The sequence below is a fragment of the Fringilla coelebs genome (assembly GCF_963513975.1).
Source record: "Fringilla coelebs genome assembly, chromosome: 4".
NCBI classification, from domain to species: Eukaryota; Metazoa; Chordata; class Aves; order Passeriformes; family Fringillidae; genus Fringilla; species Fringilla coelebs.
Window position 1 is genome coordinate 26,382,538 of NC_140032.1, and position 27,665 is coordinate 26,410,202.

At 37.4% G+C, this 27,665-nt stretch overlaps 1 protein-coding gene across 6 annotated transcripts in view; it reads right to left on the minus strand.

Moving 5' to 3' along the window:
- The window catches only part of FRYL (FRY like transcription coactivator), a 162,994-nt gene that overhangs the window by 92,669 nt on the left and 42,660 nt on the right, over positions 1-27,665 (minus strand). For 4 of the 6 annotated variants that reach the window (XM_084204380.1, XM_084204378.1, XM_084204379.1 and 1 more), the window contains exons 1-2: positions 27,273-27,383; positions 2,335-2,534 (exon numbers count right to left, since the gene is read on the minus strand). In XM_084204380.1, coding sequence (XP_084060506.1) covers positions 2,335-2,534; positions 27,273-27,348 — 276 coding nt within the window. In that variant the 5' untranslated portion in view covers positions 27,349-27,383. Of the gene's footprint in view, positions 1-2,334; positions 2,535-27,272; positions 27,384-27,665 lie in introns of those variants that run through there. The other 2 variants (XM_084204382.1, XM_084204381.1) reach the window with 1 other exon arrangement.

Genomic DNA, 27,665 nt, shown 5'->3' on the forward strand with positions numbered 1-27,665 from the left:
TGATCTGCAGTGACTTTTTAAAATTTATATTTTAATTAATTTTTGCTCCCCTACTGTCATGTTCAAGTTTTAAAAACTGTCTAGCTCCTAATTTTTATTGGTCTGGCTTTAAATTCTCCCAAAAGCTTCACCCAACAGCCTAGTTTACTTAAAGATTTATGAAACTCTCTATATATTCTTCATCCTTTTGTTTGCAGCCAAGTCATTCCACAAAATCAAATCACACTAAAATAATAAAGGGCTTTCCACTCTTCCATTAAAGTCTTTTATCCAATCACAATCAGTGCTTTTCTGGTGCTCTTCCAGCCTTTTTATCTTTCTTTTTAAATTTCATACACTAGAACTGAATGTGCATTACTTCCGATTCTACATACAGAAATAAGCTGCTTCAATACTTCAGTATTTCCTTTCAGTTGGATACTTAAGGATTCCCTTCTACCTCTTACGTTATACAGGCTCAGGTTGTTTCATTTTCCACAGCTTTTGGCACCTCTCTTAATTTGCTTGTTTTCTATACAGTCCTTCTCACCCACCAATATAAAATAAGGAAAGGTGGCTATACATTTAAATTACATTTGTTCCCATTAAAATATATTTTGTTTAAAGGAATTCAACTTAGCAAATGAACCCAGACAAAACTGTTTAAAACCTTTAGAGATGACTACTTAAGTAATATTTGCAATTTCTTCTTTTATCCTAAAGAACTTTATACACACAAAATACTGACTTCAGATTCTTATCAGCAAAAAAATCTTGACTAAGGTAGACTTCATGCAATGACCATAAAACCTCACCAGGTAACAGAGCTCTTCTGATTCACTCTTCTGTGAAAAGTGAATTATTTAATTAGTTTCATGGGGTTTCTAATTTTTAATCTGGTGAGATGTTTCAATTTTGTATGATTAACAGATTTAAAAACATTTGTTTAATTAACAGTCAACAGCATGGCAAGGAGACACAGCCTGGGATTGATGGCAGAGGATTTATTTTATCTGGTCAAGGGACAAGTTTTGCAGCAAAAGTGAACTCCAGGGCTATTATATTTGCCTTGCTCCCATTATTCTGGTTATATTTGACTCCAAACTAGCTGTGTCTGCAGGAAAAGCCCTCTTCAGCGCATCTCAGTCCCAGGCAGTCTGTCCCTCTGGCCAAGCACTACCCTCACTGTCTGTTTAGATGATAGATGGGAATGGGGCTGGAGAAGCAGCACTTGGCACATAGATGGACAGTGGAGCTACCAAGCCTCTCCTCCCACAGCATCACTGCCACTACAGCTCTCCTCTCATTTTCAGCCAGGTACCCTTCATCACTTGTGTGCCCCTTTTGCTACAAAGTTTTTGTGCTTTCTTATAAACCCCTCCTGAATACATTGTTTTTTGGATGTCAAAAACAAATAGACAAGTTATATTTAAGTTGTAAACTTGCTTGGTGCACACAGACACATATATAAAGAACAGCTATAAAGAAAAGTTTCATTTTCCTCAGCCTTTTATCTACTAATAGTTGTAGCTGAAGATGATTTCATAATCCACAAAACAGTTTCAGCCCTGCTTTTGTGTTCTTTTGGACTGCTTCCTAAGAAAACTTTTTCCTGAAGTTTCAAAACTGGGGCTCAAATGCTCACATATGCACTTTCTGCACACTAGCACTTTGGCAAGCAGCAGTTGCCAACAGAAGCCTTCTGTGAGCTGGCCTTCTGCTAGCCACAGCATCTCACCTGCCCAGTGAATTTACAGGCTTAAAAAAAAAAAAGAGTTGTTTGATGTAGTTTTGGGGGTTTTTGTTTGGTTCCCCCCCCCCCAGAGATTTCCAAATTATTTCCAAATTAAAATAAAACCATTTATTTCAAGAGCACAATGTCTGGATCACCAGTGGAATTTTACCTGTTTGCTTAATCTGCAATATATGCACACTACTATATTATTCCAGGTGTTAGTATCATTACTTCAGAAAACAAACCAAATGCATCTTTTCTTGAAAGTATATTGCCTAAGTATTATTTAAAAGAAACACTGACAGGAAACACACTTCACAGTATTAATGAAATAACATTTTTTGTTGTTCCTATTTCCTTTTGTAACTTCACAGACCTCAGGGATACACTAAAGAGGTCTTGTTTCCAGTAACTACTAGGTAACAGTTTTGACACGAGTCAATAAAACAAATCAGGGAGCAACCTTGTTTGCAGAAGCTTATTTATTCCTGTAGTAATCTCTCTGAAAAGTCAACAATATCTCGGAGTGCTTTTTTCAGTAACTGTACATATGATAAATCAGCCTATTCCAGCAAAAAACAAGACCGTTTTGAGAGATACTATGAAAAAAGAGAACTCACCAAAGGTTCAGCCATTACAAGTTCAATTTTCTTTTCAGCTTGAACAGCAAATTCAGCAAAGAGGCTTTTGATGACATACTCGCCCGGTTTCACATCTGGGTCAATAGTAATGTTAGACATGATGATGCCTCTCTTTTCCCAGGTGGAAACAACACTTGGAGAAACTCTACGTTTATTTACTCTGCTGGATGGTGTGGAGGCTGAAGGTAAAAAACGAGAAAAACACAGAGCTATAAAAGGGCTACTAAAAGATGGTGCCAGTCACTGTATATTTTCCCATTCATCACACACATTTTCACACAGTAAATTCTCTAAAACAGAAGGAAACAACTATAACATACAACAAGAATTTGTTTTAGTTAGGTCAGAATTTCTACACTTAAGTTGCACAAGGGTTTACAATGTAGGTCACTTCTGTTGTCAATAAAATGCTCTACAATCACCATGATTAACATACAGTAGCTTTGGTTCAAATATGACTAAAAATTACAAGGTTGAATGGAAAGGGTTATCCCCTATACTATGAGAAGCAATTCTTGATTCCATTTTATGGTTCATCCATTAAGTTCATGTTTCTATTTGGTGTCCAAATACCTTCAAGAGAAATTGTTCTTTGGCATTTTTTGTCAAAAAGCTGATTTTCCTAACAAGAATGCAAACTCTTTTTAGACATACCATGCTAACTGATCTTCTAGTCCCATGTTAAAAACTTGTTCCTTGTAAGAAATATTTATTCATCAATAAAAATAACACTGTACGTATCAGTCTCATTTTCTAAGAATTAATTATTTTGCTTTTATACCAAAATAGTCATATACAAACTTTATATCTAGTTATCCACCTTTAATTTCTTTTTCTCCCCAGGCATTCCAAAATATCTATTTATTGTGAAAGCTGCTAGCAATGTGAACTGCAGTACTGAAAATCATGCTTCAGAGCTCACACACAGAGATTTAATACACAAAACAATCAGGGTAGATAATTACAATTCTTGTCTTGCACACTATATATCAAAATAACTGCTGACACTTCTTAATGATGACCCAGATGTACCAAGAGAGGTCTGATAATTTCCTAGTGTATTTCATGACTGCAGGTGTTATTTTTCAATTGCTATTAGGAATTGATATTAACAATTCTTATCTATTTATATTAAGACTTTATTTTCCTAAGACAGTCATGCAGGGAGCCTAGTTCCCATCTGTTTTATTCTGCTATATTTTGTGATGTGTTAGGTAAGCTTTTTTAAGGCTTTTTGCAGGTAAAGTGTGAGGAGAAACATTTGGTCTATTTTGCTGAACCTCCATATTTTTTTACTTGATCTCAGTTTTTACATGTGTAAACCCTATAAGCTAAATATTATCCACAACTTTTTCTCAAATGTTTTTTTCAACTCATTAATGAAAAAACATGAGACCAAACATGGAGACCAAACACTGGTACATCACATCTTCTCAAGAGAAGTCTTGGCCATTTATTCAATCTTCTATCAATTCAGAAAGTTACATTTTACATAATATAAAACAGACTCCTGCAACTTCCATTGAAATTTATCATTTATCAAATGCATTATTGAAGTGAGAAATTCTGCAGGAGTGAAAACTGAATGCCCCCAACTACCTCACCTTCTAATCCAAAAGGTTACCTTGCATAAGATTGTGAGTACAACAAATGACTTGTTTTTAATCCCAAAGCTATTGTACAAACTTGCTGTTAGCTGGAGTAATGCGTCTTTTTTCCTGTTGCATAAAACAGGAAATAAACATAAATTGCAGAATCCTTTCTTTGAAGCTGGAAAGACTTGCACAAGGTCACAAAACTTTCCTGGGCACCAGGGGGAACACCAGACACAAATTGCATATGTAATAAAAAATTTCTAAACATCCCCTAACACTTCAATCCAGCACTTTGATCTCAGTAACAGAGGCCTTAAAGACAGAGAAGAGCATGTTCCACACAGCCAGAGACAATGGGACATCACAGACACTGCCATGATCTAGATCCCTATCGTAGAAGCTCACTACATATAAGTACATAAAAGCATTAAGAAACAGAACAAATTGCAGGCTGAAAAAGGAAGATTACAACCTAAAACTCTATCTCATCCCACATCTGATGACTGGCTCATCCTTCAGTACAAAAACATAAACCTTACAGGGACTTAAAAAAAAAATTCATGTCTTTACAATGCCTATGTTCTCCAGCATCCATACTCTTGCCATTCTGAAGCATCAATGTTTCCAAAGGCAGCCCAGAAAATGAGAGAGATGAAAATGTGTCAAGAACAAGAGTACAGAGGTTTGAAAAGAGGTGAAAGAAGAATAAAGACATCCTTCATAACCATAGCAGGTAACAAACAGAAATACCAACCATGGGATAGGCAAAACAGAAGAATGCTGCAACATGCAGATTTTGAACAACTTTCCTTTCATCTCCATCAGATAAACAAAATAGAAATTTGAGTAGCTAAGGACCCAAAACAGATACCACATATTTCTAATCTATGCAGTTGCTTTTATCCTAAATATGAGAGTTTCTAAGAAAGATAAAGCTTTGTTCTAATTACAGACAAGTTGGTCTGTCTTATTTTAAAAGACATATTAATGCTAACAGGCTGGAAAGAAATGAGTGTTTAAATCTCCTTTTGAATACCATTACTTGTGCCTTGTCAGAAGAAATTTAGCAAAGCAGCAGCTTCAGCTCATTCTAGACTTACCCACTGGATATGCCACAACTGTTGCATGACCTGGACTGAAGCAAACACGCCAGAGCTCAGGTCCAGCTCCTACTCCTGAAGGGCGAGGAGCTGGTACTCAAACCAGCTCTTTTCGCTCTCTGGGGAAACTAAGAAAGACCACTGTGCTCCTTAACCCCAAACTATATTTAGATGTAGACAATTAGGTAGGCAACTCTTAATAGTGTGATTACGTAATACATTTCTGTCTTCAGATTTTAAAAGATCACATTCAAAAAGCCCCTGTCACTCAAGAATCAGGTACCATTGAGAGCTGATCATCTTCTAAGTGCTATCTTTACGTTGTGTTAGCAATTTAATCCTCAGTAAAAGGGACCACTTCAGTGTGTTAACTTTCAAAGCTAGAAGACAGCTTCCCTCACTAAGGATGAAGCTCCAAGGCTGTCTACACTGATCTAAACACAGGTAAATTCCCTCCTCAAGCTCAAAAAAAAACCCCATAGGAAATGGATAAACTGGGCAAAAATCTTATGCTGGCAAGAGAAAAGAAGTAACTGGACTATAATCAGACTTGGTCTTGTAAATGCTGCTGACATTTCAGAACCAGGCAGAGGTCACGACCATGCAGCCAAGGAAATGTGGTGCCAGGGTAGCCTTACATCCACCAGAATTAGCAAGGACCCCACTCCCTGGCTATAGTTTCATAGAGCCCTCTTTGGACAGCACACACTGCAGCACTGTCAAGGGATGCAATCTCTTCCAGCCAGCACCCAGAGTCAGTGCAAGAACAGGGACTGCCTTTTTACTCTTTCAGCAGCAAAGCAGAGTTAAGGCTATCCTACAGCCATTCATGTTACTAATCTCTGTGTTCACATGCACAAACTCTCCAGGTGGCAGTGAACCCACCCACCCCCCTCCCCCCCACACCCCCGCCAAAAACCAAGGGAAAACCGTCATACTGAAGCAATTATAAACACTGCCATGAGAGTATTACAAATACCTGAGTTTTGCTAAAATATAAGAGTATGAAAAAGGAAGAAAAAATTATTAGGATTTACTTTCATCCATGAACTTGCTGAGGACTAATTCACTACACCACTAGTGGTTGACATTAGCGTCAAGAGTCTTGTCTTGCAAATGACAATGTTCATGGTTTTATCTGCTTTGTAAAACCAGTAATTTAGTTAAATACACACAGAAAAACATGTAGGAGGGAAAATGAAGAGTGAGCTCAACTATTTAATAAGTAAATATATGAGTTTGTTAAAGAAAAGTCAAAATCTATTCTTAGATTTCTTTGCTAGGTCAAACAACATTATTATCTGGTATAATTACATTTGGTGGGATGCATTTACTCATGAATTTGCAATCAATAAAATTGTAAGAAGGATCTATATGAATTTAAATGTGCTTAATGGAAAAAAAGTCATTGCAGGACAGAATTAAGTAATTTTTTTCTGCTATTCTTTGCCATCAAAGCATAAGCCATTCTTTACTCTTAGCTGCCAGAGAAAATTGTTTGGAAGCTCCAAAACATGAAGCATTCTACAGAACGTCATATGAGATCTGGAACCAGAAACCATACAGCTTGCAACAGCTCAAAACTAAAAAACTACTTTCACAAATCACTTGAAAACAGTGAACATTATTCACTTGAAACAATATCCTGTTTGTTTGCTCTGATGTGAGCTACTGCTACGTGGGAAATCTGGGAGCAATGCAGTAAGGAAATCTTTGTTAAACAGTATTGTTTGGTTGCTAGGGCCACACTGAATTGTTTGGATAGTTGCAAGGAACAGTAAAACAATACAAAGGGTAATTAGACAGACAACACACTCCTAGGTCAAAAGGCAACACGCCCTGATGTATGCTAAGTGAAAAACAAAGTTGTTTCATGTTAAACACAAGTGTCCAGAACTAGGAAAGGTTATTTAATACCAAATTGGACACTAAAGAATGCTACTATTTTACCATCCTGTTTCTCTCTGCATAGCCCAAATGCAACAAGTATTTGAAGATGTAAAGTAGCATCCAATTTACCAATGAGACTTTTCAGAGTTCAAACATACAAAGTAGGTACTGAAAGGTAATGAACACCAGCTAGTGACAGCTGATGAGTCCATTTCACTTCATGGCTAATACAAAATTATGATTTTTAGCTTTCAGACTTTTTTTGGGTACTACTTTAACTTTACATCACGGTTTTTGCTTTAACTTAAATTTGAGTTCAGTTGCTGCTCTGTCTCAGGAAGTTGAAATGGTTGGACTGAAGCAAAACTTCCATCAGGTATCTCCCCTCTTCCCACATACCTGAAAACACATCTGGAATTACTTTTATAGCATTTTGAAATAAGGTACTTAACTATAAAATAAACATGCTCAACACAATCTGCAGTTTTCATCAAGCAGACTATATTCTTGGTTGCTATTTTTATAATTAATTGCTAAAGTAATACATAATTTAACATAGCTCACATTTAGCAATTAAGCTTCTTACTGTTATTTTTGAAGCACATGTACTTTCAGAAGTACTTTATATTTCCTGTGACACTTGTTGCAGAATAGGGTTTGCACGTCCAACTGACAATACAAAAATCTCCAAAGACTAAAAATATTACGTGTGGTTACTTAAAGGAATCTTAATTAAGCTCCTCGCCTTCTACTCTGATAACATCTAGAACATTTTATCCTGCCTCACAGAAATGATATTAATATACATGGAAACTTGTCCATAGTGATTGTTAGAGTGCTTCATAACAAAAAATCTTTACTTATTTTACCAAAAGAATATTTTTTTTTCCTAAAAAGGATGTCAATGCTCAAAAGACATGGCAATCTATCCAGAATCATCCCAAAAAATTATTAATAGAGCCCAAATGTTAAACCTAGGTTTCCCATGTCCCTGATCAGAACTCTGTTTTCCAGAGCAACTTCCTCACTAAATTTATTATTACTTCACAATTCTGAAAACCCTGTTATCATCAGGTTTCTACTGTTTCCAAAGTCTGCTTCCTCCTACCAGTGGAAAAGAAAGTCTTATGACTTGAATTAAAAGAATGGTGAACAGCTTTATGAACACAATGGAATTCAACAAACACTGCTCTAGTAACAGGTGCACATTCCAGATCGTAGCCCCCAACCTACAAGCAAATACAAAGAAAGAGCCATTCTTCACTCAAATCTCTTGCATTTGCTTCCACAGTAGCAATGGAAGGATGTAGGTTGCTGAAGTTGATGTTCACCTGAGTTGCTGACACATGTGGTGGCACAGCAGACAACCAGGTCTACTTCACTGGTTTTTGCTCCAACTATGTAGCACTAATGATAGTGCATGAAGGCTGTCTGAAAGCTGGATTTATCCCTGCCTCACTTGCTCCAGCTGTACTGAATCCCTGCTGATGTCATGCACACCCAGTACTGCGGAACACGTGGTTGGCTCCTTGGCTCACCAGCGTCACACAAGTGCTGGATTCAGCAGCCCTGCAGAACTAGCAGACACTTCTGCATTATACTGCATTTATCCAGATTTTCTCATTTATTTCACTAACACTTATTTACCAGCAAGGTTGTACTAATCCTAAACTGTGCTACTAGATACAATAAGAGAGAAAAAAATCGCAAACTCATAAAATACATACTCATTTTGAGCACATCTGTTTTTATACAAATACTATTCGATTTTCTTGGTTATGTAAATTATTCTCAATAATATGTTTGGTTAAATCAAGAAACTGAGTTTATGCCAGATGCCCTTTTTTAAGGCATTCTTACGAGGCGCTTAAAAAACCTCATACCTAATACAAATATTAATCTTGATACTGGTATGAAACACTCAATGTCAAGAGAGAGGCAAAGCAACCTCCTGAAACCAGAGCAATGTCACGTTACAAGACAACCTAAATAATGTGAACAGAATTCACAGTGTTTGACAGTGAAATTAAGTATCTATTATGGGCAACTGACTGCACGTTTTCATAGAGTCTGATACCTAGATATTCCTTTGCTTTATATAATACATATGAACTGGCTGGTAACACCACAAATACAAACACAGCAGTAGAAACTGAAATCAATTTGAATACATCAGAATATACATGATCAAGAAAACAAACCTGCACTTTTTGCCCTATTTCTCATACCTTAGTCTGGATGCATAGTTCTTGATGCACAAACTTCCTATTATTTTCAATGCAGACTACACAACTAATTCATCCAACAACACCAGCTATGGAATTTTCTCTTCTTTCTCTGTGTTGGCAGTATACAGTGAATTTTCTTTGGAAGATGTTTAACAAAGGTTTTGGCTTCATACATGCGTCCAACTAGGCAACAGGCAAAGAAGAACTATTATCTCATTAAGAGGTCACATGGACTAAGCCCAGAGTGCAAATTCTTACCTCACATTTCTCAATTCTTTACTGGTTTTAAGTGACTTATGGAAATAATTAAGTAACTAGCAATTGTAGCTGGTACTTGTGTCATGCATTTATGATATGTCACACGATGACAAGATGAATGGATTACGTACCTGTGAAGTAGAAACAGGCTTAGAAATGGCTTTGTTCAGTAGTACGGTTCATGTAAAGTTTGTAAAGCCAAGTACAGCCTTTCAGTGAGAGGAAATTTTATGTGTATTGATAACTTCCCCTCCACGTCTAAATCGGAACTCCCATTTTACTTCTGCAGCAGAAACACTTCCCTATTAAAAACTTCTCTAAGGAGTCTCAGATATGCTTAATTTCAGCCAGACTCTGGGACAAAGAACATAAATGAATGCTGCATCAATAAACACAAGATAAATTCACTTCAATAAGTAGTTAATTACGGCTGTAACATGGACAGCCTGAGAGAGAATACAGAAGGTATTCTGAGTTTATTGTGGGAACTGGTGCTATGACAGCTGAGCTTTCATTTGGACTAAAAACATCCCCACAGAACAAAATCTCCACAGAAATCTTTGAAGTTTTATTGTAAAGATTGTTTTTTTACCTCCAGCAAATACGAATATTCTTTCTTTAGGGGAAGTTGACTCAACCAGGAGAGCAGCTGTAAATTTGTCTAGTTACAGGTACACATGAAACTTGTTTTCTGCTGCAAACACAGGCAAGAATGGTAATAGAAACATTACTTCTTGCCAACACAAAGACACAGCAGAAATTCTAAGGCATAGAACCCTGTCTGGCATTATCTGGTTTTCTAGGTATCTGGGCCAGACTGCAATCCCTTAGAAGTCTTGCTGCTACAGATGATCCTCAGATTTTGAGCTTTGCCTTATAACTAGGTAATTTAATCCTTCCAGAGATTCAGTAGCCTTCTCCTCCACTGCTGTTAATACCTCTGTCACTTTCATTCTTAAAATGTGATTTTTAGATTTTCATTTGGCATAAATTTCTAGAAATGCAACCAGTCTCCCGCAAGAGAAGCAGCAAAAGGGAAGTAACATTCCATCAAACTTGAAAGTGACATTTTTATTATTTTAAAAAACCCAACTCAAACAAACCACAAAGAAGTTTAGAAGAAAATGTCTCCAGCATCTTTTCCACACATATAACCATTGTCTGGGATGTATAAAGTAAATTCCCTGTGTGTCAAACACAAAAAAGTCCTTGAAAGGTCTTTTTCCCTTTTAAACTCCCTATTACCATAATCCTCTGGAGACTTTTTGCTATATTCTCTGCCACATTGTTCTTTTACTTCTTTTTTGTACTAATATTCAGATGTTCTTTGAGGAAGCATTATGAAGAGAACAAGACATTCTTCTTGTCTAGCTGCTTTAGTGGCTGAGCAAACTCTAACCAGCAAATACTCCAATTTATATATAGGACTTCATCTCTTATAGTCCCTTCCCTACTTTGCAAAGTCAAAAATAAAATAGGTATATGATTTCTTTCCTGAAACTCTAGAACAGATAAAAAGATTAAATGGATTTGAGATAAAATCAGGGAAATTATTTTTAAATACTTATTTTTTGTAAACTCAGACACATGAGAAGAGAGAAACTGGGCTTCGAAGTTCTCCAAGTAAATCCTACTGGCTTTGCCATTACGGACTGTGGCAATCATCCCTCTTACCTTTATACACAGGTGAGAAGTAGCAGCCCCACTAACCATTCTTTCTAAACCTCTATCCTTGTCGTGTACGAGGAGCACCTGCTTCTCACAGAACTCTGGCTGAATGGGACAAACAACTGCCACGTACATAATGCACAATCACCTAAATCAGATGGATGAGCATTTTTTATTTACTGGGGTAGAACACACAAAAATTTTTATTAAGAAATTTAACAGTTGAAAAAGAGATCAGCTCTGACATTCAGGACAGTGTGAGGATACTGAGGGCAGTAGTCAGAAATAGACTGTTAGTTGTTACTTGCCTCCCTCTGTCCACTGAGAATGTTGGATTTTGACAGCATCAAAGGCTGCTAGAAGCTCCAAAGATAATGCTGAAGATCATCTGATCTCTAGTGCTGTGTAATTCTAACGTAGTGTCTGACAGCAGGACAGACTGTCCCATCTATGGCACAAGCAACTACCGTGACAAACAAGAAATTTAAAATTAAATACTACTTTTTTGAAATCACTAAGATGAATATAAGATATATTTACCTACATTTTAAAACATCCTCAACAACACAACAGCTAGGAATAGATGGGAAACACTGGCTGAAATTTCTACACGCATATGCAAGAAGTACAACTCATTTTGTGACTCATTTTACAGCCTTGTATGGTAGACCATGCATGTAGATTATTATCAGACAGGAAAAAAAGAAAAATTAAAATATAATTTTGATAGCACAAGATGCCAAAAGAGCAAACCATACACAGTGGAAAACAATGTGATAGAACACAAAAACTAGAGGGGGAAGAGGAAATCAGTTTGAACTCAATTGTCTCAAGTCCTGCCCAGTCACTCTTGATTACGGCATGCCATCAGGATATCCTGGCCATTAAAGTGTCAGATCATTAAAAATATAGTTTATGTAATTCCTTTTCTAGAACAACAGCCAGAATAGAAAACCTCTTCAAATAAAGTACTTTAATTTAAAATAATCTTTTTGAATTTCACAGCAATCCTTATTTAGAAAGAAGCGAGGTTTAATTAATAGCGTATTTCCAAATGACTAATTTATTTAACATGCTTTGTTTCACTGTCAGAAAGCTACTCTCATACAAGATCAGCTTCAAAGAATGGAAAGGATAAGTCTCATCTGTCCATAATCTAAACATAATCTATCACATTTGGAAGCAGGATAATGGCAGGAATGTAAAGGTTCAGGGCTGTAAGTTAAATTCCCAACAGCAGTTTTCAGAAACGCTCTTAGTGTCCTGACATTTTATACAACTGCCTTCAATGCAATTTTAAGCAGCACATATAATAAAGCAAGCTAAACTTTAATACATGAATTTCTGCTCGCAAACAGTTCTGTAATCAAGTCGCAAACTTCTCAGAGAAACAATACCACCCCAAGCACACATCTGGTACCTGCAGTCTCCTTTCCCAGTAGACCTTGTGAAGACCTAACATGCCCTTAACTGTCAAACTACTTTGCACAGCACAAGCGAAGAATGTAGGTATCCACCCTGCTATCTCAGCTTCCTTCAAAACACTGAACTTTAACAAATGAACATATATAACTATCAACATGCACTCATTTACAAATTTTGTGTTCCCTCAAAAGAATAACCACATAAGTATAAAAAAAAAATCCCTAAACTTATTTTTTTACTTCCTATCCTCATTAGCATTAGGCTTCTACAGTATTGCAAGTCATACTTTCATTAACGATGCAAACACAGAAGCAATTTATCTCAGTATGATTAACCTAAAAAAAAAAAAAAAGCTTACAGTATTAATTTTAAAGGGCAGTATCTGATGCTTAGTTTTTATTTAACTTTATTTCTGCAACAGGAACAAAGACATCAACTTCCCACTGAATATGGAAATATGGAGAGCAAAGACAGAATTGCATAACATTTGCTTGTTCTGTTAGCTCTTCTGATCCTTCTGCACTCTGGAAAATGTAAACCCAGTCCCCACTAAGTCGGAGCCAGTACTATTCCCTGCTTTTCATGGGGGCTTATAAGTTCAGGGTCACCACCATACCAGTCAGTTACCATGCTTTATGATGGTGTGTGCATTCATGTAATGGCTGAGAGGTCATAACTCATTAGTATTATTTCTCCTTCAGTTCAATCTCCTGGAGATTTTTATTATTTAGAAGAAGTTTTCAAGGGGGATGCAGATTCCTACAGAGCAAATTTAAGCTTGCTGAGGGCAGTTTGGTTTCTCATCATTCCCTCTCCTGGCTGGTGGACTCCCATCTGAGAGCCAGATACTGATGGTCAACTTTTCAAGCACCGGGGAAGAGCACGTTGGTTTATTTGCATGCACTCATGACCTTTCTGACTGGCACAGAAAGTGTGCCCTGCACAGCCCATGGGGTCAGGGAAGTGGGGCAGAGAACAGAACTACAGAACTTACTGCTCTCTCTTACTGCTAAGAGAGAAACCCATTTTTGCCATCAAATTGAAGGCTGCAGCAAGCTGCAAACACACTGATGCTCTGAATTCTGCATTAAGCATGAGCTAGCAAAGGCAATAAAATTAAATCAATGCTTGGCTAAATGATGTTAAACTAAAAAGCAGAAGGGAGGCAAAGGCAGTGCAGCAGTGGAAAGATACACTAGTCAGGCCTGGGGAGTGAAAGAGTAGGAAAAGAAGGAAAGAGAATTTTATTCACTAGTGTTTATTCCAGATTTCCTTATACACTGATCTGTAAGTTAAGAAAACAAACATTTCCACAGCAATGATGAGAGTGAACCTACTCTGAATAAAGAATTCACTGCCATGATATGCTAACTACATGAAGATAAAGAAAAACACGAACTAAATCTAAAGTTTTAAGAAGTAGCATTTAAAATCTAAAACTAAGGCAAGGATATAGCAGCAAAGGAATACACATAAATACAGGCTGCACAGACACACTAACAGTTGTCACTGCAAACCTGTCACCTGTGATGATGTTTTATTTCCTTTCAATATATTAAAAGACAGGTATACATCACACAAAAAATGCATCCTGTAACAAGGTCAAAGTGACCACAGGCATGTCTTTGTTAACTAGCAAACAGAAACTTAAGGTATTTAAGTTATCTCATCTTTCCTAATCCAGTTCTCTGGAAAAACAAAACTTCACATCCTCAGTTTGCAGACTTAAGGATATAAAAAACGCTATTGGTCCACTGTATTTGAAGAAAAAACAATGTCAAAATACTCAACAAATTTATGCTTAATCTTATTTCCAAATAAGACTGTGTCAGAAGCCAGTAGCTTTTGCAAAGAGGTCTCTTGCAGAGCACAGCCCAAGGTAGTTTGTTTAACCTTCTCCAAGATAGTTTGTTTAACCTTCTCTCACTTTGCTGCCTGCTTATTCTTTCCTTGTGAGAAGAGGGCAATTCCAGCTCCCAGTTCAAAGAGGAAAAAACTTTTCCTCATTATCCTCAATTATCCTCATTAGTGTCAAATTCATACCTTTCCTGAGTAAATGCACAAAAGTAATGAATGCTGGCAGTTTTGCTCTAAAAGATTATTTCAGAAAAGGACTCTGGAATGTCAGTTATAAAATAACCAAGATCTTCAAATAATGTATCATTTAAAAACAAACAAACAAAAAAACCCCAAACCAAATACATTAGCCAGACTGGGTCCTCTTAGAGAGCACCTTCATGTCTTTGTAAATAACTGTCTAGTGATGTACTCAGAAATATTGTAATAGTATTTCTGATACCAAGGTATGTTTTGAAAATTGAAATGTTAGGTATATATACACAAGGATTAAAAAAAGCAAAGAAGAGAATAAATAAACAAATACAATCCAGCATTGGAATATGCTCAAACATACACAAATCAGGGACAGAAAATGTCTCATGCATTAAATATCAATTTCAGAAAAGAACAACTGTTCCACGCTCCAATTCTGTCAGTTTTGCCTGGTAATCCTCCGTATGAACATATGAGCTGAAAAGGAAAATATACTAGACTAACTCAATTTGCCACATTTAACACAAACATGTCATAGGAAGAAAAACAGAAAAAGTGAACCCAACATTTTCAAAAGCATATTCTTACAGTAATTTTGCTAAGGAATAAGATACCAAATCCCTTTTTCTTTTCAAATCCAGGTAACTACCTAAATTAAACTGCAAAAAAAAAAACCCAAACTGATAATTTTCCTGAATTAAATTTTATGCTCTGCACTCAGGGGACCAGCTCTTCTGAAAATTCAACTCCAATGAGTTTCAGTTCCCAGTAGACATTACCAAAGAGCTATCAGCCCATAGGAGAGACTGAGTATTTTTTAACTACAGCAAAAATTTCCTTGCAAAGGCATAAACACATCTTATAATGCTGTTGTAAGTTCAGGTTTTAAATAGGTGTAGTTAGTTGTCTGTGTTTTTCCTGTTTATCAAATGTGCTCTTCTGACAGAAGTCCTTCATTCATCAAATTCTGCAGAGAAACAGCAGTGTCATCTGCTTAATTTATTGATAGTCTGGAACATCAATTTTCTTGGGAAAAAAGTTTTATCAATATGAAAATTAACACATATATAGAAAATTTAGGGTTGTTCACTAGGACACTTATCCAAGTTTGCTTTGCATGTGTGAGTTAGTGTGGGTATTATTTTTTGAGGTTTCTCAGTGCTTTTTAAATCTTTAACAGCAAAAGGTAGTGCTGAGTTCACATGAGACCCTAGTTAGCATTTTTTTTTAAGAAAAAGCATGAGACACTTGTATTTCTAATCAGACTTTCTGACTAAATTTATCTATGCTTACTGCAAATAAAAGTAAACTAAATTAGGAAGAATCCCAAGTTGTGCAATTCCTTAGGGAAGCAGATGACAGCCTTCAGGGCTTTAAGTCCTCAGATGAAGCTCAAGGGCATAGCACAAACCTGGCAAAAAAATCCCACCCAGCATGCACACAGCCAGCACTCACACTGGACTTCTATATGAAGACAATACTCAGTGCCATGCAGAGCTATTCTTAGTCACCATAAACACACCAAGGTTTCAGAGTTAACAGCTTCTTTGTCAGTTTCATGGGAGGAGACTAGACACATCTGAAATAAAAATAGGTTGTCATATGCTTGTCCATGGAACTCCAAAATACATGGCTAAATTGGTCATTTAAAAGATTTGAGCTGCATGTACTGGTATCACAAGGAAATAAAAAACCACTTTTTTTTCTCCTACCTCCCTCAACTTTCTTTTTATGTTTTTATCTGATTCTAATTTACTTCAAAAAGTAGTTTGCTCTCTCTCTGCAACAGGAACCTTTATTTTGTTTCAATACATTCTTTTAAGCTCTAAAAAGCATTGCAGAGACCTGTAACTGAGAGGCTGAGGCTGATATGAATGGGAATTTCTGTCTGTGGAGGAACCAAGGAACATGGTGCTTTCAGCATGGTCTGCATGAACAACACCTGGCTGAGTGGGTATGAAGATCCCCCTGCACCCACCTCACCCATCTGCAGTTTCAAAACACACCCAGATCTGGAGACAAAGAATCATGTAATGACTCACAGAAGTGGAACAGGATGGGCACACTGAACAGTGACAACTTCAAAAACACTGCTTCAAAATCTGTTGCCAACTGAAAAGGAGCCCAGGACACACAGAGAATGTTATACCTGACATTCTTGGCTCCCTGACTAGGACCTTAGATTACAGACATAGCTTGACACAAGCATTGTGGTGCCTTTTTGCTGGACAGACACCCCTCATCCTAGTTCCTGGCTTCTGGGTGGACCTCTTGGACTCACACGCTTTGCTCCCCTCAGCTCACAGTTTAAATAACATCTGCTTTCCCTCGTACAAGATATGACATTTACATCTGCTACATAGTTTATACAATGTTGCAACAGCATTCCCTACACTGTTTTGTGGTACAAATTAAATAGCGGGTTTTGTATTTGTGTAGGAAGATACGGAAAAAATATCCACAGTCCATCAGCAAAGAAACAGATATCTGGCCTACAAGCTGATGGACAGGGATAAAAACCATTTATACATCAATCCACATTTTAAAGAGAGCAACCTGTTAAGAAGGTGAGACAACTGTGTCATAGCTACATTCAGACTTGCAGTCATTTAAATACTACCATGTTTTGAGGCTTGAAAAGGAACTAAGTACCTAACTGCATGTGCTGACACCAACTACGGCTGGCCAATAATGACAGCAGTACTTGCATGATATTTAGAATACTACACAGTTCACTACCAATATAAAAATGAGGAATATGCAGGAAAAATTATAAGAAACTATTACGTTTCTGCTTTAAAAATTCTCCAATGTTCATCCCTCTTTAGGAAGAAAGGGTAAAATTTCCTAGTAGAGGATATCACAAAACAAATAGTGGTCAGATAATCTATAGGGTTCCTTACTACTGCTACATGATTTTTTAAAAAAATTAGGTCACTTAAGTTTGCAACCAGAATTAGTACAGACAGGTAGTCAATGCTGCCATCTCCCAAGCTGCAATATTATAATATATTGGCAGCACTATTTTTAAAAATGAAGCAAAACTTTCTTCATTCTTGCTCAGGTATACTGTTAAAAGAACTGATATTGTACATTGCCCAGTTATTCCCACTTAACCCTGGAAATCTCAGACTCTCTGATCAAGGTTTTGGAGCTCAAGCTTCCTCAGTATATTGAAGTTACACAGGCAAATTCTGTATCTATTCTAATAAAACATTACCTCAATAATTACTCTCCAGTAATCAAACACAGATGAGATGAACAACTGACCAGCTTCTGGGGGGAACAGAAGCAGAGGTGCAGTTTGGGCACGGTGGGGGGTTAGGGTCTCAAAGCAGGGAGGGCTCCAGTCCTGACACCTGGAAGGAATCCAAATGCAAACCACGGAACGATAACAAGCTGTGGCCTCGGCCAAGCTACACTCTTGGCCAGTGACCTGGAAATGTGAGTTTCTCATCCAGAGCTCATCGCTCATCTTCTTCTTTCAGGATGTGGTATTTAAGTCCGTGTGGTCACATATTAACACCACCATAAAACACAGAGATGTTTTAATCATGTCAAGATGACACAGCTGCACCTCACGGGCCTCTGTCACCTCTCTCAGTCCCAAACAGCTAAAACTGTCCAGTATTCACAATCGCCTTCTGGCAGTCAGTCCCAGTAACCTCAGTCTTAAAACTACAAACAGTTCTCAGGACTTAACATCGTTTTTCTCAGCATCATTAGGTAGATGGTCTCAACAGAAGAAAGCACGCAGGAAAGACATACAAAAGCTTGAGAAAAAACTAGAAATGTGCAAGAATATATGTTAAAAAAACAGTAGCTAAATTAAAGTTAACCAAAGACACAGTACTTCCTCACTTCAGGTTTTCAGAATAAGAAGTGCAGTGCATACTACTTTTTTTTTTTTTTTTTTAAGACTTGAAACTACAGCAAGACACCAGTCTGGCACACCAAGACTGACTCTTAGTGATGCTAAACTTCAAGCTTCAATACACTTCAAAAAGTTTTTGTGCTCAGTGGTAGCGTAATTCACATCCTTTACTACATTTTAGATAGTGAAATCCTGCAGGTTTACTTCAAATAATATAGAACCAATGCCAAGCACCTCCTAGGCTCTGTCCTGCCATCCTCTCCCCCATTTGATTAAACACATTATGTTGCTTTTCCTTGTCTTCTCCAAGATGAGCACACCAGTTTTCCAGTTACAGCAATGTCTTTAGGGATAACGTGGCCATAAAAGATAGGCATGAACTATAAATTAAAAATAAATACATGAGTAAGAATTATTCAAATAGACCTTTGAACAATACTACAGTGACAGATACTATGAAAACTTCTAACAGTGAAATCACTTTCCTTTTGTCCACCTTATGCCATATTTGGGAAACTTGGGGTTTGCCCATAGTTTTCTTAAGGTAGTTCTTTCAGAATTAATGATACACTTTTAATTTTTCCTAAGGAAGAAAAATCCTAACTTGAAGTACTCTTTCAGGGTTTTTTAAATCATTATTTAAGAAGAAAAAACGTAAGACAAAAAGATTGCAAAATCTTTGCCATCCATGCACTTCTGCTGGGTTATTTCTAGGTTTTGGGTTCCTCTTTCCTTTTTTCCTACCCAGTTACCTTCTGAAGAGAGAGAGAGATTAAAAGATTAAAATACCCCTACAAGCAGAACCCACCTTAATATCCCCAGCTTAGTCTATCATGGGTTTCTGGACACAGAGTTCAAACAGCTACCAAAAAAAAAACCTTTGAACTTCTCAGCCAATCCGCAGTACACCTGGCTTAGCTTCTTTCTTTCTTCACTTTGCTGTCATAAAAACAAAGTGCCAGTTGCCAGCCTCTCTTTTTTCAGGATAAGACCTCATTTGTAGCTGAAAGAACAGTAAAAATCTGGTGATATTTGGCCCAGCTCCTATGTCCTGCTGACAGCCAGCACAAAGCAAGATGTTGGAAAGAAAAAGGAGGCAGATTTCCACTGAGATGTCAGACACACAATTTTCTAAGCCCAACATGGGCTGCACTAAGAGCTGCTGAGCTGTTACTGGCCACTGACCCTGGCACCCTCACAAACATCACTGTTCCTAACCTGAAGATCTTCAGTTCTAGTTCAGCAGCATGAACAAAGGCAGTGAACAGGGATGATGAATAAAAGAAGGAAAAGGAAGAAAATGAACAACCCCCAGAGCTACTTACGCCGCTTTGATAGCCCTGTGAATGTAACAATTCTTTCAAATATCCAATAATTAGTTAGTTTTGATTTGCAAGGGCTTAAGGCATTCATACATCTTTCTAGACCACTATTCTTGTCTGTACCAGTTGTCTGCAAAGAAAACTTCAAAATATAAAGTTCAAAATATCCCTAAATCACATGCCAGCTGTGCCTGACGGGCAGAAGCACAGGAGTTATTTATACCTCCCATGCTTTCCTAAGATCTCTTTATAAAATTAATTGCTTCTAGAACTTAAATGAATTCTTGAGCAAGAAACCTATAAATATTAATGTTCTAAATTAAAAATTTTATTTTTGAAGATTGAAATGGTTGTTTTTTAAACTCTTAGCAATCTGTTTCTCAGGGTACATATAACTGATAAAAAGTACTTCCTCTGGATTTTCAAATTCTTGATTCTTAGAAGAAGAATGAGAAAAGGCAAAGAATAAAGAAAATGTTTCATATGTCTGTTGTTTTCTACTACTACTTTGAAAGCATTTAAAATATATATACATATATATTCATTGGTAGAATTTGTTCTGATCTGAGTAAAATATGTCTTACACATCGTGCTTTTCTTGTTTTTTCTAACTATACCTACTTTGGGCATCAAGTTTAAATTCTGATGAAAATTCATTAAAGACTTATAAACCATGTAATCTGTAACTGTATTGAAACACTTTCTACATCTAGCTTTTTGACCATCACTGTACTTTAAGTACTTCTGGATCAGTCTATAAGAGACTCCTGGATTTGTCTAATGAGAGTTATTATAGCAAAGTCGATGATAAAAAGTTTATTTCTTTCTGTACCTTAATTTTCCAATAATTAGTATTCTAATATTAAAAGCAGTTAAAGCAATTCTATGCCTCAACATTTTATTTTCTCCTGCTATTGCAGCTTGGTAGCCTATTGCACACATCATATTTCATTTAATTCCCCTGAAATCTCTCACAAAATATTGTTCCACCAGACTTACTAATATAAACCATTGCTTGTGATGCTCACATAGGCAACTGGAAATGTTTAGAGTTCAAAAACTTATTTCTTATTTACAGCAGCATGGCCCAGTTTCCTTTAGGTTCTGAGTGTCCTTTCTGATTTAGTGGCCTTTTCCTCTTTAAACAGACCCTTTATTCTGCACTGTACCTAATAGAATTTAACAGCTCCCTTTGACTAGCATCATTACTCTACTCAGTATAGCACTGAGGAAGGACATTTACTTCTATAGAGCAGAAAACTTCTAACTACATGTACAAAGGATATAATATAGCAAAAAAAAGTTGGCAATCACCTTTCCAAATAAATAAATGTCGTTGTGTCAGTTATCTCTTAAATGCTACTAAACCCCTAATGTCTAAACCTTTCCCCTTCAAATACAAAAGCACCAGAGCTAGAGTGCAAAAAAAAAAAAAAAAACCAGTCAGCAGAAATGGGGTATTTGATATGGCTTGTTGCAATTGGCTTATCTGGAGCTTTCCTGAAGTCCATGCAGAGCAGGCAGTTTATTCCAGCAACAGTAGCTGACAGAGTGATTTGCATTTGGTGCACTTTCTCCTTTCAACAGCATTCTTTTCTGCAATTTGTATCATTACAGAATCCAGTTATGGGTTTAGCAGAAAGTCTATCACTTTCATAGAAAGAATTTCACAAAGGGAAGATCATTCTAGCATATCTATGTCTGATGAAGATAAATAATATATATCCCAACATATACTGTACTTCCTACAACAAAAGCATTTTATTCAAAAATTAATACAAAGAACTTCACACAAAACAATCCTCAAAAAATTTTTTCTTTTTAATCACAGTTCCATATTTTCCATCTTTATGTGAAGAGAAGTCCAAAGTAAGGCACAAAACATCATATAAACTTAGCTAATTACAACTGGTAAAAATCTGGCTACATGCACTTCCCTAATGAGCATCCACACCCTAATGCCCAACTTACATGGAAGGTGTTACAATGCAGACTGCTGACATCAAATAGGTAAGGCAGGCAAAAAGTATACAAGTAGGTATGAATGCTTAGCAAAAATGGAAGATAGACCAACTCCAAAATACCTAACCCACCCCCTATCTTCAGTCACACAGAAGAAAAACGAGTAAATATAAAAAGGCTTCTATGCAAAAGACAGGAGAGCAAGACTCAAGGATCCAGCTGAGCCAAGATATCCATTCAGACCCACCAAGAGAAGCAGGCAGCCTCTCGCTGCTAGTGGCTGATCCTGAACAATCTCTTACAGGAGCCTCCTTCCCTTGAGACCATTCACTTATGTAGGCTGGGTACTCTTCAGCTTCAGGGTGGTACTTGGCTTTGACTAGTTTGGATGTTATACTTACAGCCTGGTTATCTTCTTCAAGCCTACATCCACTGATAGACCTTGTTTTTCCAAACGTACCCAGTAACAAAGAAAGAAGGAAGGTGGGAAAAAAATCCCCACCCAATCTTCTCTTTACATAGCAAATTTTACTACACAGAACATTACTAGCACCTCTGTTAATGAATGTGCCAACAAACCATACATCTGGAAATGTAATGACTCATGATGTGCCTCAAGATGTACTGCACAAGAGACCATCATCAAAGGCCACAGAAATTCATAAACAGAGCCAAATATGGAGGTCACACTCCACAGTACATTAATACATTGATACACTCACACTGTATTGGGTAATTAACTAGTGAGAGAAACTTGCTTTTCCCATGACAACTTAAAGACTGTGGAAAGGTCATCATATGTCCCTTCTACAGAGAAAAAAAATTGCTGCTCGAGTACTACAAGGACCTGTATGTACATTTACTAATACAATTATATGTAGATGCTTTTTTCAAAAAAGCAGAATTTAGTAGCTTTTCCAAAACTCAATACATTTGGATTCATATTTCATTTAAAAATCTTACTTTTCAATATGTCAAAACAGTTTTGGAAGATATAAACATAAAGAAAAATTGTTACATTCTCTAGAAAGTGCCTATCATATTTCAGCATACAAGGCAACACTACTAACTGATCCTTTGAAGTCAAGGTTACAATAAAGAAAAAGTTTCTTACAAAAAAGACTGAGCATATTATTGTTTGGGACGCTTAACACTAGAGAGATGAAGTTAACACCCTACTTAATCTTGTAATTATTTAATAACTATTATTGTTTTAGAAGGCACCAAAAATATATCTCATGAAAATAAGATTTCTTTACATTGTGAAGCAATACTGATTTTTCCAATGGAATATAAAAGCTGTATGAAAATTCTCTAGAGCACTGCCGTGCCACTAGTAACTCTTAGCCCAAAGGACAGTCTGAAAGAAAAGTAATCATGCAACGTCTCAGATCAATTTTTTTCTAAAGTTTTATTTTTCTTTCCTCTTTAACAGTTAATGGGAAAAGAAGTTGAAATTTATCATACAATGACTTCCAGTATGTTAAAAACTGGTGCTTTTATTACTTTTAAAAAGTATAATCCACTAGCAAATAGCCACAGAAGCAGCAAATCCATGGTTTTATTAAAAAAGCCACACAGACTTTCATGTATGTTCTATCTCATTCATCTTCTCCTCAAGAATAAGATCATCAAGAAAACATTAGTTTTCCAGAATTCTTCCAATGGTCCTCTTTCCTATACATTCCTATCATGGCACTTAAACATGACCTTCCTTATTTGAACTACAGCTTCACTGCTGTCCTCAAATAAAAAGTCACAGGATAAAATGAATCCACTACATCTGCTTTGTTAAATACTATATTAGCAGAGCAGAACCTCTCTTGAGAGCCAAGAGTTCATTTTTGGTTGGTAAAGGAGGAAGTAATCTTCAGTCAAACTAATCCTATGGGATGATAAGTGAATCTTAAAAAGCAAACTGCAAGTGCTTTTTTTCATTCACAGAAAGAATGATTCAAAAGTATCTGCCAGGCAGCTCCCCAGTTTTCATGCACTCATCAGCATCTGGCAGCCATAGCTCCAATAATTTGGAGCTTTTAAAGCTGCTCCATTTCTTTCTGATCTTATAACAGTTTCCAAACCAACTGCTGTAGAGGCAGATACAGCCCGCTTTCCTGGCAGGACTTTGTTCCCAGGCTCACAAGTTTCAGTAACTTTGAAAATCACTGTCACAAACCTTTATCAAAAGGAGGCCAAGGGCAACAACCTCAATGTAGCTTTGGCAGGGGCATTGTCAAAGTGCAGCCCTGTTCTCTTAACCAGCATAAGTTCTTGAGATATATGCATGACTTCTGAATCAAGCTGAGCAAGGTGGTATGGAAAATCTCATGAAGCACCTCCAAAACTGATTCATGCAGAAGAAGATAGGGATGAATTCAAGGACAGAGCAGCACCCACATGACAGGTGTACCCTTCTGTTTACCAGAGAGATACAGCACAACTGCAGCACAGCAACAGAAAGCTGTGTGATAGCTTTAAGAAAGACAAACATTCTATTTAAAAAAAAAAAAATCCAGAAATAATTCTTTCTTTCTAAACAGGATATGATTACAAATGCAGTATATGTTGGAAACACAAAAACCTTTTAATAAGCAATAATGGATTGTACTTCTGCTTACTGGAAAGTCTTGTTGCTGTCTAGACCGTAAGCCTCAGAAATACATGCCTAGTTTTCATTAAAACTTGTGTCATATCTTACAGAAAGGTATTTATTACTTATTGCTTTTCACTGTAAGCAGCACCACATTTGGTTTTTGAACCCACATACTGCATTACTGAAAGGAATTCTCATGGCATCCAGACCTCCTTAACCCTAAATAAAGATTTTCATGGACAAAATATAAGAGCTTTCTTACACCAAGCAACATAAATAACAATTAAAATTAGTATTTTTCCTACAGTTTAGGAACTCAGAAGAACTGCTAGACAGACCACATATTGAAACTGCAATGGGCTAAACAACAGAATCCAAGAGTACTGAGATACAGCATCACAACTAGGATTCCTTAAATACTAAGGAGCCAAGCAACCCTGAGGACAAGCAAGTATAAAGCCCCCATTACCGTCACAACTTTAGTAAGGAAACAGTTCTCAAGCAGGAACATCCTCAACTCACTGCTGGATTAAAAGAACATTCCTGACTCCATTTAAAAAGAAGTAATGCCTAAAATTGTTGGCACAGAGACAGCATTCTGAAACTAGGCCGTATGAATGTCACTTCATTGTTGTTACTGAAAGAGAAAAGATCAACTACAATAAAACCTTAGCCAGCACTGCAACATTATGCCAGCTAAGCAAGCACTTAACCAGACCCATGGAGCTTTGCTGCCTTTCTGTTACACACTTAAACACTCCTGCAGATGCTTACTTTTATGTACATGGAAATGCATGCAAGCACACCCACTCCTTTTCTGACATCCTTCAGCAAGTAAAAATTTTAAGTTATGATAAAAACCATAAAAAGTAGCATTTGCACCTAAAAAATTTTATGAAAACATAGAAAAAACTTTTCTGAAGTAACTTCTTAGCATATGGATATTTCCTGAATTTCCAAGCTCATCATCAACGTAAATATTGTGTAATTCCTTGCTCTGCACATAGCGTATCACTTGAATGGACAATGTTTTAGGAACAAAGCAAATAGCTTGCCCACTTCAGCTCAAGACACTAAGGTATGCCTGTGAATCACAGTCCTTGGAGCCGGCACAGGCTGCACAGAGGGCTCTGCTCCCGGCCAGTCTGCACAGCGCCATCAGAACGCAACTCTAGCACGCTCAGGAGTAGACGTGCAGCTATGCTGGAATCACAACCATTCTCACAAATGGAGTGACAATGCTGGGAAAAGTGAAATAAACCCCAGCTATCTCACCAGCGCACACAGAAAATTGGTTGGTAGATGATCCAACTGCCACTTCCTGATGAAAGAGTCAGGAAGATCTTACTCCGTTGTGCTTACATAACAGAGGGCACAAAGGAGGAAATATAGCATCATATATAACCGCTTCTCAGACAACCTTTTTTATTATTATTACTCTCTATCTTGTTATTATTACTCTGTCTTGTCACAGCTGACAATTATCTAGGCTGGAAGCTGCAATTTATCTCCTTATCTATACAATTATCTATCTAGTTGCAGACTAAATTTATTTCTACTGATTGTATCCTATGATTTATTTTAGTTTGGAAACAATATATATGAATCAACATTAAGGATTTTTAATCATTTTCATAAGGTATTTTCAACTTCTATTATAAAATACTGGAAAAATCCTTCCTGTTATCTCTATTGCAGCAAGCATGTTAAAAACTACCAGGTACAATTACAAGGTATAATTTGGAACAGATACTGTTAATCTGCAAGACACAAATTAAACTAAAAAGCAAAACCTATAAGGAAAACCTCTTCTGAAACATGAATTACTTTAACTTGTAAGACAATAGTCTAGAAGTTATCAGTCTAAAGCATGAATTACAGCAGTTAATACAAAAAGCAAATCAGGTCTGAATGAGCTATTAGGACAAACTAAGTATCTGCATCCTCTCCTAGCATTGATTAATACACTGTATAATAAATAACTTGCTACTAATTCCTTCAAACAAGACAGGTGAATAGATACTACTGTATTGGGGTAAAAATCCTAATGAAGCTGTTTTGATGAAGCGTATGGTGAGTAGAAACTGTGCATCCCAGTACATCTCAAGCAGCAATTAATGAAACATAAAGCTGAGATGCCAATTACTTCCAGATCTTTACTTTTTTTCATTTTCACATATACAAGAACATTAAGACGCAGGAAATACTCAGCTGACGTTCAATTACATCATCTTTGTCACCTCCTGGCATCCTGTCATGAAGTTGCTGTGCTTACGTTAGCAAAGCCTTCGACACAGTGCGAGGCAGCTCCGGGCCCAGACCCTGCATTGAAGCATGTGTGAAGGGGTGACGTGAGGACAGACGGGTTGTCTGAACCAAGAGCAGCATCCTTGCTTCACTGGTTCAATTCAGACAAGGAATCCTCCTAGAAACTCTCCTTTCAGGACATTTAGAAGATCAAAGTGGGCAGTTTTTGTAGGCATAATACTAGGTTTCAGGCACAAAAACAATACCCCCCTGTAAAATACACTGTCCAAGGATGACTGATTTGCTTCAAAGGAGCATGTGGAGCTTGACAGAACTAAGACATCATCAGCATCTGATAACTCCGCAGAGATGATCATCTACTGTCACCTCTCTTGGACAGCAAAGGGTGCAAAGAACTTTACCAGACTGAAAAAACTGCAGTCTGAGAAAATAAAATAATAAACAAATATATACATACAAAATCTTTCATGAGAACTAAGAAGGAGCTAGCTCTCAGACTGGCTATGCCAAGTTGCACCAGCACACAGGATCACTAAAACCCTGGTTTTTAAAGGGCAATTTCACATGGCAGCATGCAAAAAAAAAGAGAAAAAGACAAAAAAGGAAAACAAATCCCAAAAAAAGAAAATTAAAAAAGATATCTGCTACCCTGCTGTGATTCCGGCTGCAGCGACATACTTACTGCTACTGCCGCTCCAGGATTTCAGCAGAGACTTAATGCTGATCTCGAAGAAGAGAGAGTCCTGCAGGCTGAGCATGGTGCGGGCAGGGCGGAGCGGGGCGCCGGCCGCGCCGCCGCCTCCGCCAGCACCCGCGGGAGGGACGTGCCGGTGCCGGTGTGACGCAGGGCCCGGGGGGCGGCGGGCGGGGGGCGGCTCCTGCCGGGACCGACCCCTCCTCGCCCGCCGGGCCCCGCCCCGGGCCCGCTCCCGCCTCCGGGGTGTACCCACGCTCCGCCCGGGGGATGCTCCCAGCGACACAGGCACAGCGACTGAGCTACCCAGCCCTTGGCAGCCGAACGAAGTGACTCCTTGCAACTACAACCAAAAGGGGCTAAAAAAGGCCGTTTGTGCTT